The sequence below is a fragment of the Lethenteron reissneri genome, chromosome 50, assembly GCF_015708825.2.
Source record: "Lethenteron reissneri isolate LAM-NWPU_2019-01 chromosome 50, ASM1570882v1, whole genome shotgun sequence".
Taxonomy (NCBI): domain Eukaryota; kingdom Metazoa; phylum Chordata; class Hyperoartia; order Petromyzontiformes; family Petromyzontidae; genus Lethenteron; species Lethenteron reissneri.
In genome coordinates, this window is record NC_083828.1 from 11,868,689 (window position 1) to 11,881,174 (window position 12,486).

A 12,486-nucleotide genomic window follows, 5' to 3' on the forward strand; every position below is an offset into this window, starting at 1 on the left:
ATGCTCCCGTATCGACCAGGGATGCGCACCTCAACCCCGTCAATGTGCCCCACAACGGCTGACGACCCCGACAGATGTGGCTACAACGCGATGGGCCAACACGGACTACTGGCTGGGTTCGATATGAGTCCCCACAGTGGTGCGTGTTGTGCGATGGTGTGCAAAGTCGGCCCCCCGTTCGCTACGGTGTGCGAGTGTGTGACGGGTGTGTGCGTGGCCCAAACATGAGGGGTGCCGCGACTCGCCGGGTTATGATGATGGAGCTTGAGAAGAGGGCCGGCGTTCCGTCGAGGTGTCGTCCCGCGCTGCCGAGGAGAGCGGCACCCCGAGGCGACATGGCCCCGGATACCGCAGTTGTAACAGCGCGGGAGCGCTGGCGATGACGATGGACGTCGAGGTGGCTCGATCCGTCCCGGTCCGCCCGTGCTCCCGCTCCCTGCTGCCGTTGACGGTCGATGGCGCAGATCTCTTCCCGCCGGGAGGGTGGACTGCAGCCACGGCACGCCCGCTCGCCGCCTTGCTGGCCTTCCGTCGTTGCGAGAGCAGGTTTGCGTGGAGGAGTCGTGCAGCTTGGAGGGAACACATTTCGGCGTCGTCCTGTGCCACGATGACGATATCTAAGTCGTCTGCCAGCAGGAGTATCTTCTCCGTAACCATAGCGTCGACGCCTTCGTTGTCCATCCGTGGGAAGGCCGCCTTTGCCAGTGCCAGGAGACTTGTGCGGTATGCCAAGGGCGACTCCTTTGCCCCCCGCTGCGATCGTAAAAGAGTTTGCCTACAGTCCAACGGTGGCCCGTAGACCTGCAGCCAGCAGATGCAGTGCCGTCTGCAGTGTGGAGCGCTTCTCCTTTGGCAACCGATGTTAGGGTGGCGAGAGCGTCGCCGTCGAGCAGTGCCGGCAGCGCGCGGAGAGCCTCGTCATCCGTCCACCGCGCCATTTCCTGGTGAGCGAGGAAGCGCGCTGGAAGCCGCCCCAGTCGCCGTCCTCGCCCACAAACTCTTTGAGTGGAGGTAGCCGCTGATGTAACGCAGCAGCCGCGGTGGAAGGTCGCTCTCCCTCGTCCCCCTCACCCGGCTCTGCTTCGGCGCGAACGACCGATGGCATCGCCGGTCGCACCCGTGGTGACGCTCCGTCCGTTGGAGATGACGTGGCAGCTACTGTACGGCCGCCGTTGGACGCGAGGCTCAGGCCAGCCACACCCTCAGCAGCAGCTGCGGCGATGGCGGGAATTTCAAAGTGGTGCTCCGTCGAAATGGCGGAAGGCGCTGTGGTCGTCGGCTGTCGTCGCCCCGTAGCGGTCCAGCAGCCCCCAGCTGTGTGATGTGGTCCAGCATGGTGGCAGCGGCGTACAGCAGCTCCGCCAGCTTCGCGTGCGCCTGCCTCAGCCCCTCTGTCGACGGCTCCCCATCCTCCGGCTGCTGCGGTGTGGATGCATCCGGCCCCGGCTGCTCGATGCCATCTTCAGCCGTCTCGGGCTCCCCGACTGCAGCGGCGTCCTCCGCCTCTGGTAACCCTGACTCGAGTCGTCCGGCGCGTGTCCATGTTCGTAGTTGTTTCACTTCCGACACCAGATGTAGTAGCGTTCACGACTCTTGGACGCCGGAGTTGGAGCACACGGGTTTATTTAACACAGCACGTTCGTGGCATACAACACTAGAGGGGGTAATCGGCCCCTTCACCCGACTATCTGAGGATACACGTCCTAGCTACTCCTAGCCTGCCTCCTAGTCCTCCACTAACGGGCTAGGGGAGGCTAGCTGGCCCGACACTGGTAAGTCGGGCCCGGTACCCGGAGTCCCAGACCAGCTCTTACAAGAGCACCGGCTCTGGCTCTCGGGACCACGCCGCTGGCTCGGTCCTGTTCGGCCCTGATAAGGACGGCGAACCAGGGGAGTCCAGGGCTCTATCTAAGACGTCTTCAGTCTTCACTGGTTAGCTTAACATTCTCCCCTTAGCCCTCCGACACATCCCTTTTATACCCAACCCCCTCGCTGAGGGGTGGGGCCCCAGGGGATCATAACTCCGAGTCAGCCCCCCAGGGTGCCTGACGCGGACGTCGTAGAGAGCACCTTCCCATGCACTCATGTAGCCCCGCCCACTGTGTTTGTTTGCCATAAGCTCCCATGCATAACGGGCTCTCTCTACACCCCTACAGTTGTTTGATTGTTGCGGTTGTTGTTGCGGTTGTTGTTGTGGTTGTTATCCGCTTGGCGGGGCGGGGGGTGTGTGTGCTCACCGCAGCTCTGCTTCTGTGCGGAGTCCGGGTCCCGTGCCACCAGCGTGGTGACGACGCTGCCCAGAGCGACGCCCTCGGACAGCCGCACCTGCTGCAGCCCGCGCTCAAACAGCGGAGCCTCGTTCTCATCCTCAACACTCACCTGGCGCCGCGGAGAGACACGGGGAGAGACACGTGGGGAGAGACACGGTGAGAGACACGTGGGGAGAGACCGGGGAGAGACACACGTGAGGAGACACACGGTGAGAGACACGTGGGGAGAGACACGGGGAGAGACACGCGGGGAGAGACACGGGGAAGAGCACGGGGAGAGACACGTGGGGAGAGACACGGGAGAGACACGTGGGAGAGACACGGGGAGAGATGCGGGGAGAGACGCGGGGTGGCGCTTTTCCGCGGGAATCTTTGTTCGTGGCGGGAGAATCCGAGCAGCTGTGGAAGCTTTTGGGGGGCCGTGGGGGGGGGGGGCGTGGGGGGGGGCCGTGGGGGGGCCATGGGGGGGGGCCGTGGGGGGGGGGGCCGTGGGGGGCCGTGGGGGGGGGCCGTGGGAGGGGGGTGCGTGGGGGTGACTCACCGTGACGGTGGCGGTACTCTGGGGAGGGGTCCACGCGGATTTCACGAGCGGCTCCTCGTTGTCCACGACGACGATGAGTTTTGTACGACGACGCCATCTCAAAGTCTAAGGGCTGCGGCATACACACACGTACACACACGTACACACGTACACACACGTATACACACGTACACACACGTATACACACGTACACACGTACACACACGTACACACACACGTACACACGTACACACATACACACACACACACACGTACACACACACACACTACACACACACACACACGTACACACACCAACACAGACACACACAGACACACACACAGACACACACACGTACACACACACACACGTACACACACACACACACGTACACACACCAACACAGACACACACAGACACACACACAGACACACACACGTACACACACACACGCACACACACACACACACGTACACACACACACGTACAACACGTACACGCACACACACACACGCACACACATGCACACACGTACACACACACACGCACACACGTACATACACACGTATACACACGTACACACACACACACACGTACACACAGGTACACACGTACACACACGTACACGTACACACGTACACACACACACGTACACACACACGTACACACACACGTACACACACGTACACACAAAACACACGTACACACACGTACACACACGTACACACGTAACACACACACACCGTACACACAGACACACACACACGTATACACACGTACACACACACGTACAACACGTACACACACGTACACACGTACACACACACGTACACAGACACACACGTACACACACGTACACACGACACGTACACACACACGTACACACCACACACACGTATACACACCGTACACACACACACACACGTATACACACACGTACACACACACGTACACAGACACGTACACACACGCACACGCACACACACGTACACACACGTACACGTACACACACACATACAGACACACACGTACCACACACACACACACACACGTACACACACACGTACACACACACACGTACACACACGCACACACACACACGTACACACGTACATACACACGTACACACACACGCACACACGCACACACACACGTACACGCACACACGTACACACACACACACGTACACACACACACACGTAAACACGTACACACACACGTACACACATACACGCGTACACACAAACACGTACACACACGCGCACACAGCCGCGCACACACACGGACACACACACGGACACACGAACATACAAAAGACAAAGATCCCCCGTATAGCTTTAGCAGACTGTAGGGGCAAGGCCGGCGCTGTGGCACACGAGGGGGTGGGAAGCCAGCAGCACGCCCGGCCGCCTTGTCTCCCCAGTGCTGGCGACGTTCTGACCACCGTGACCCCCCCCCCACCCCCCACCCCCCACTGGACGTCTGTGCAAAAAATACCTCCTCCTCCCTCTACTCCCCCCTCCCCTCCCTCCCTTTCCTCACTCCACACCCTCCTTTCCACCCCCCCCTCCCTCCCCTCCCTCCTCCTTTCACCCCCTCCCTCCCCTCTCCTCCTCCCAGTCCTCCCCTCCCTCCCCTCCATCCTCCCCCCCTCCCCTACCTCCCTTTCCTCACTCCAACCCCTCCTTCCACCCCCCCCTCCTCCCCTCCCCCCTCCCCTCCCCCCCTCCCCCCCTCCCCCCTCCCTCCCCTCCCCCCCTCCCCCCCTCCCTCCCTCCCCTCTCCTCCCCTCCTCCCCTCCCTCCTCCCCCCTCCCCTACCTCCCTTTCCTCACTCCAACCCCTCCTTCCACCCCCCCTCCCTCCCTCCCCTCCCTCCCTCCCTCCCCCCTCCCCCCCCCCCCCCTCTCCCTCCCCTCTCCTCCCCTCCTCCCCTCCCTCCCCCCTCCCCTCCCTCCCCTCCCTCCCCTCCCTCCCAAGCGTTACCTTGACAACGACGATCCTGCCATCGTTGGTAGCGGGGTCGGTCTCCACGGCGAACAGGTCCTGGGGGTCTCCCGCCCCCACGCCGCCCCCCCCCCGCCCCCCCCCCGCGGAGTGAGTAGCGGACTCGCCACGCCGCCGTGCCGACCTCGTCCGCGTCGATCACCGAGAGAAGCGCCATCGTCACCGGCACCCCCACGGCGTTCTCACGCACCGTGCCCGTCCACTGGGGCGGGTGGCGGCGGTGGTGACGAGGGAGGGGGGCGGGGGGCGGGACATCGTTGTTGTTGTTGTATACAGACTATGTGCAGTGTTGAGTCTATGGGCAGTGTTGAGTCTATGGGGCAGTGTTGAGTCTATGGTGCAGTGTTGAGTCTATGGTGCAGTGTTGATTCTATGGGGCAGTGTTGAGTCTATGGTGCAGTGTTGAGTCTATGGTGCAGTGTTGAGTCTATGGGGCAGTGTTGAGTCTATGGTGCAGTGTTGAATCTATGGTGCAGTGCTGAGTCTATGGGGCAGTGTTGAGTCTATGGGGCAGTGTTGAGTCTATGGTGCAGTGTTGAGTCTATGGTGCAGTGTTGAGTCTATGGTGCAGTGTTGAGTCTATGGTGCAGTGTTGAGTCTATGGTGCAGTGTTGAGTCTATGGTGCAGTGTTGAGTCTATGGTGCAGTGCTGAGTCTATGCGGCAGTGTTGAGTCTATGGGGCAGTGTTGAGTCTATGGGGCAGTGTTGAGTCTATGGTGCAGTGTTGAGTCTATGGTGCAGTGTTGAGGTTGGGTGGCGGTGTGCGTGTGGGTGGTGTGTGTGGTGGTGGTGGCGGCGTGCCGTACGGTTCTGCTCGTGAACTCGGGGGCGTGGTCATTGATGTCGGTGATGGTGATGATGGCGGTGGCCGTGGTTGAGAGACTGATTCTGGCGTCTCCCTCCATGTCCGAAGCCATCACCACCAGCGAGAAGCGCGCCACTCTCTACACACAGCGGCACACACACACACAGACACACGCACAGACACACACACAGACACACACAGACACACACAGACACACGCACAGACACACAACACACACATAGACATACAACACACAGAGACACACACAGACACACATAGACACCAATAGAGACATCAACACAGACACACATAGACACACAGACACACACACAGACACACACACATCAACACAGACACACACACACACCAATAGAGACACACACACAGACACACATAGACACCAATAGAGACATCAACACAGACACACATAGACACACAGACACCAACACAGACACACACAGACACACACACAGACACACACACAGACACACAGAGAGACACACACAGACACAAACACACACATCAACACAGACACACATAGACACACACACAGACACACACACAGACACACACACACAGACACACCAACACAGACACACACATCAACACAGACACACACAGACACACAGACACACACACAGACACACCAACACAGACACTCACACACACAGACACACCAACACAGACACACAGACACAGACACACACAGACACAGACACACACAGACACAGACACACACAGACACACACACACAGACACAGACACACACACAGACACACAGACACACACACAGACACACACACAGACACTCACACACACAAACACACACTCACACACTCACTCACACACTCACACAAACACTCACACACTCACTCACACACTCACACAAACACACAGACACTCATTCACACACTCACACAGACACTCACTCACACTGACACTCACTCACAGAGACATTCACACACTCACACACACAGACACACACTCACACAGACACACACACACACAGACACACACAGACACACACACGTGACACCCACCTCTCGGTCCAGCCCGACCACAGTGCGGGTGGTGATGATGCCCGTGCGACGGTCGATGTGGAACAGGCTGTGCTGTGCGGTCCCCATGGGGGGGACTGCCCCACGATGTCGTAGCGGAGAGCTCCGTGGGGCGTCAAGGGGTCGTCCAGGTCACTCGCCTCCACCCTCATCACGAAGGTGCCTGACACGGCCACAGGGGGAGGTGGGAGAGGGAGGGGATGGAGTGAGTGAGTGTGTGTGTGATTGAGTGTGTGAGTGTGTGTATAAGGGAGTGAGTGAGTGTGTGTGATGGGGCAGTAGTGGAGAGAGTGGAGAGTTTCCCATACCTGGGCAGTGTGCTTATGACCGGCTCCAGTTTAACAGCAGAGGTCTCACTCCGAATCAGTCGAGCGGCAATATCTTTTCATCGGTTGCGTAACGCTGTGTGGAAGCTACCTTGTCTGTCGCTCCGCACGAAGCTTCGGGTCTTCTCGGCCACGGTCATTCCCTCCCTTCTCTACGTTTGCGAAACGTGGACACCCCCTAATGGAGAATCTTCGTCGGTTGGAAACATTTAGGCTGGCCTGCCTACGATCCATCCTGGGATTAACCAGGTTGGATTGTGTGAGGAGCTCACAAATCCTTGAAAGATCTGGGCAAAGTCCCATCGGTGAGCTCCTCCGGCAGGCAAGGCTGCGTTGGCTGGGTCATGTAGCCCGCATGCCCAGCCACCGCATGCCTAAACAGCTTTTGTTCGGCCGGATCGAGGGGGCTAAACGGGCGCGGCACGGGCTAGAGAAGAGATGGAGTGATGTGGTACAGGAGGACGTGGAGCTGAGTGGACTTGCCGATGACTGGTACCAACGGTATCAAGATCGGCCTCGTGGAGGAGGCTCGTGAAGGACGCTACTGGGCAGTTGGAGGCAGTCGCCCTCCAACAACGGAGGGCGGAGGAGCGACGCTCACAACAATGAGCGGAGCACCGGGTGGCTAAAGCAACAGCAAGTGGGCACAGTAGGGGCACAGGTGGTGCATGAGCCAGTCATCTCGGTCATCTCAGTCAGTCGACCCGTGGCACCTGGGTCGGCCCCGTGACCTCCTGCCAGCGGGCGTTCGACACTTCACATGGCCTCAAGGTGCACATGACCTGGCACAAGCGTCGTGGTGACGTCACCGCCACTTAGTGGCGAATGGCGGTTGTTGTTGAGTGAGTGTATGAGTGAGTGTGTGAGCGAGTGAGTGTATGAGTGTGTGAGTGCGTGAGTGTGTGAGTGAGTGAGTGAGTGTGTGAGTGAGTGTGTATGAGTGAGTGTGTGAGTGAGTGTGTGAGTGAGTGTATAAGGGAGTGAGTGAGTGAGTGTGTGAGTGAGTGTGTATGAGTGAGTGTGTGAGTGTGTGAGTGAGTGTATAAGGGAGTGAGTGTATGAATGTGTGAGTGTGTGAGTGTATAAGGGAGTGAGTGTATGAATGTGTGAGTGTGTGAGTGTATAAGGGAGTGAGTGTATGAGTGTGTGAGTATGTGAGTGAGTGTGTAAGTGTATGAGTGAGTGAATGAGTGTATGAGTGAGTGAGTGAATGAGTGAGTGAATGAGTGTATGAGTGTGTGAGTGAATGAGTGTGTAAGTGACATTCTTCCACTCCGGTGGTGAGTGTACACCCAGCACCTCATTCAAACCCTTAATGGCCTGGTCTTAGCTAGCTGATAAAAGTTGCAAGCGAGAATTTTATCATCGCTTGCGGCTGGGGTTGGCATCATCCCTGACTCCTCCTGATATCGAGGGGAAATGGGCGAAGTTTAGGACTGTGGCTCATGCAGCTGCAATGGCTGCTTTAGGTACACGTTCCAGACCTCCCGAGAGACCCTGGCTGACAGAGGAGGTGTTCAAGCTGGCTGAGAAAAAGGCGACAGGCCCGCTCTCATCGGCTACAGCATCCCACGTCGGAGAATGAGGAGGCTTACCGCAGCCTTCACTCGGAGGTTCGGAGAGCCGTGAGGTGCTGCAAGGATGGGTGGTGGTCGCGGGTTGCTGAGGAGATGGAGTCTGCCTCAATGGCCCGTGATCACAAATCGCTCGTTAATTCCATCAAAAAAGTAATCTGCAGCGCCACACCTATTACCATCATTAAGAGAAAGAATGGTGATCCAATCTCCGTCCCCCAGGAACAGGTTGGCAGATTTGTTGAGCATTTCTGAGGTCCTGGGGGAGGGCAAATCCCTCAGCCTAGAAAAAACGTGGGACAAAGTGGGGATGACCCTGCTGAGGCTGCGGTGCCTCAAATATTGGAAGAAGTCACCCCCCCTTTGAGTGGCTAGCTGAGTTGAGATCTGTTGAGGAAGTACTGAAGGCGATCCGGAGTCTGAGACCAGGAAAGGCACCTGGCAGAGATGATCTCCCAAGTGAAATATTGAGGGAGGGTGGCCTTTGTGCACAGACTGCCCTACATGACATCATAACAACAGTCTGGACCACTGGACGGGTTCCGCAGGATTGGAAGGATGCCCTGGTGGTCCCCCTCTTTAAGAAGGGGGACCGCACAGACTGTAACAACTACAGGGGCATCTCACTCCTCAGTGTACCGTGAAAGGTCCTGGCAAGGATTATTCAACATCGCCTTGCTAGGCACACTGAGGAGAGGCGTGCGGAGCCCCAATGCGGTTTCAGGAAAGGGTGGTCCTGCACAGATGCCATATTTTCTGTCGCCTGCTACAGCAGAGTTGTGGAGTTCCAACAAGACCTACATCTCTGCTTTATTGACCTGGTCAAGGCTTATGATACCATCAGTAGGCCTGGGCTCTGGGTTGTTCTTCGTGCTTTCGGAGTGCCTGACCCTCTGTTCACAATCATTAAGGACCTTCATGATGGTGAGCGGGCCCGGGTAAAACTACGTGGGGGAGTCGGAGCCATTCCCTCTATCATCATCCTCGCCATCGTCGTCATCGTCATCATCGTCATCACCATCATCATCATCGCCATCATCATCATCGCCATTATCATCGTCATCATCATCACCATCGTCATCATGATCATCATCGTCATCGTCATCATCATCGTCATCATCATCATCATCGTCATCATCATCATCATCGTCATCATCGTCATCATCATCATCATCGTCGTCATCATCATCATCGTCATCATCGTCATCATCATCACCATCGTCACCGTCATCATCACCATCATCATCACCATCATCACCATCGTCACCATCATCACCATCGTCACCATCATCATCGTCACCATCATCATCGTCACCTCGTGGCGATCCTTCCGTGAGGCTGCCGTGGAAGACGTCTCTGGTGAACTTGGGGCGGTTGTCGTTGACGTCGATGACGTCAATGACGATGTCAACGGGATCCTCCACAAAACCTCCAGTCGGGTCGACGGCGAAGCAGCGCAGCTGCAGTCACAACAACAACAGCAGCAGCAGAGTGCAGCTGTGTAGAGTGTAGTGTATAGTGTAGTGTATAGTAGTGTAGTGTATAGTAGTGTGTATAGTAGTGTAGTGTATAGTAGTGTAGTGTATAGTAGTGTAGTGTATAGTGTAGTGTATAGTAGTGTAGTGTATAGTAGTGTAGTGTATAGTGTAGTGTATAGTGTAGTGTATAGTGTAGTATATAGTGTGTATATAGTGTATAGTGTAGTGTATAGTGTAGTATATATTGTGTAGTATATAGTGTATAGTGTCGTGTAGTGTAGTGTATAGTGTTGTATAGTGTAGTGTATAGTGTAGTATATATTGTGTAGTATATAGTGTATAGTCGTGTAGTGTGCTCCGTACGCGATACTGAGCGATCACCTCGCGGTCCAGGCTCGCGGTGACTGACACTCTCCCCGTGGCGGCGTCGACGACGAACAGCCCCGTGGGTTGTCGGTCAGCGCCCTCCCCCGCCAAGGCGTAGCGCACGTCCACGCCCACAGCGTTGGACTTCACCTGCCGTGGGGGGCATTGGCGGAGTGGGGGGCCGTGACGGAGTGGGGGGCGGTTGGCGGAGTGGGGGGCTCCTACGCCGGACTAGTCTCGGCACTCTCACGCCCGGCTCACCCTCGGTCATCCGCGTTGTGTGAGTGAGTGTGTGTGTGTGAGTGAGTGTGTGAGTGAGTGTGTGTGAGTGTGTGTGTGAGTGAGTGTGTGATTGTGTGTGTGAGTGTGTGTGAGTGTGTGAGTGTGTGTGAGTGTGTGAGTGTGTGTGAGTGTGTGAGTGAGTGTGTGTGAGTGTGTGAGTGAGTGTGTGAGTGTATGAGTGAGTGAGTGTATGAGTGAGTGTGTGTATGAGTGAGTGAGTGTATGAGTGAGTGTGTGTATGAGTGTGTGAGTGAGTGTGAGTGTGTGTGAGTGTATGAGTGAGTGAGTGTATGAGTGTGTGTATGAGTGAGTGAGTGTGTGTGAGTGAGTGTGAGTGAGTGTGTGAGTGAATGAGTGAGTGTGTGACATCACGGCCGTCCGCGTCCCGTGTGTTTGTTGAACTATCCCTGGACTCTGCACCGCCGCTGGGCGTGTTTGTGTCACCCCCCGTGGCTGATAGAAAAGAGCTTCCCGGCTCTACGGATTCCTCCCCCTCCTCCACCTCCTCCTCTTCCTCGTCTGTCTGATCCAGCTCCACCACCTCCACCTTCTACACGGGGCCTAACCCTAGGCAGGGGCTAGTTTAGGCCTAATTTAGGGTTAGTTTAGGGCTGGTTTACGCCTAGTTTAGGCCTAATTTAGGCCTAGTTTAAGGCTAGTTTAGGGTTAGTTTAGGCCTAGTTTAGGGTTAGGTTAGGCCTAGTTTAGGGTTATTTTAGGGTTAGTTTAGGCCTAGTTTAGGGCTAGTTTAGGCCTAGTTTAGGGTTAGTTTAGGGTTAGTTTAGGCCTAGTTTAGGGTTAGTTTAGGCCTAGTTTAGGGCTAGTTTAGGCCTAGTTTAGGGTTAGTTTAGGGCTAGTTTAGGCATAGTTTAGGCCTAGTTTAGGGTTAGTTTAGGGTTAGTTTAGGCCTAGTTTAGGCCTAGTTTAGGGTTAGTTCTGGCCTAGTTTAGGGCTAGTTTAGGCCTAGTTTAGGGTTAGTTTAGGGCTAGTTTAGGCCTAGTTTAGGCCTAGTTTAGGGTTAGTTTAGGGCAAGTCTAGGTCTAGTCTAGGGCTAGTTTAGGGTTAGTTTAGGCCTAGTTTAAGGCTAGTCTAGGGCTAGTCTAGGATGAGGCTAGACGACAGCGAGAATGGGAGCGCTCTGCGCACAGCGCCGCACCTGCAGCAGCAGCTTGGGGAAGGGGCCACGCTGGTTCTCGGGCACGGACACGGGGGGGTTGACCCACGTCCGTCTCCAGCGGCGCTGACGCGCACCACCACGCCCTGCCTGCCGGAACCTCACCACCACCTCCACCACCTTCTCCACCTCCTCCACCTCCGCGCGTCTCTCCCCACGCTCTCTCTGTGCGGGGTGCGGTGAAGGTGACATCGAAACGTCATCGTGAGCGAGGCCACCTCACGTGTGTGTGTACGTGTGTGTGTGTGTACGTGTGTGTGTGTACGTGTGTGTGTACGTGTGTGTGCGTGTGTGTGCGTGTACATGTGTGTGTGTACGTGTGTGTGTGTACGTGTGTGTGTGTACGTGTGTGTGTACGTGTGTGTGCGTGTGTGTGCGTGTACATGTGTGTGTGTACGTTTGTGTGTGTGTACGAGTGTGTGTGTGTACGGGTGTGTGTACGTGCGTGTGTGTGTACGTGCGTGTGTGTACGTGTATGTGTGTGTACGTGTGTGTGTACGTGTGTGTACGAGTGTGTGTGTGTACGTGCGTGTGTGTGTACGTGTGTTTTGTGTACGTGTGTGTGTGTACGTGTGTGTACGTGTGTGTGTGTATGTGCGTGTGTGTGTACAAGTATGTGTGTGTA

General features: G+C 56.3%; 1 protein-coding gene across 1 annotated transcript; it reads right to left on the reverse strand.

Annotated features, from left to right (window-relative positions):
• Positions 1 to 1,185: 1,185 nt before the first annotated feature.
• On the reverse strand, positions 1,186 to 11,962 carry LOC133355044 (cadherin-4-like; the record flags this gene model as incomplete). Its single annotated transcript, XM_061572302.1, is given in 11 exon segments — positions 1,186 to 1,514; positions 2,238 to 2,379; positions 2,812 to 2,892; positions 2,894 to 2,923; positions 4,777 to 4,849; positions 4,881 to 4,999; positions 5,605 to 5,742; positions 6,748 to 6,824; positions 9,877 to 10,021; positions 10,403 to 10,555; positions 11,844 to 11,962. Coding segments are annotated over 11 exon segments (1,406 nt in total), but the record flags the coding sequence as incomplete, so codon positions are not given.
• Between the last annotated feature and the right edge of the window lie 524 nt (positions 11,963 to 12,486).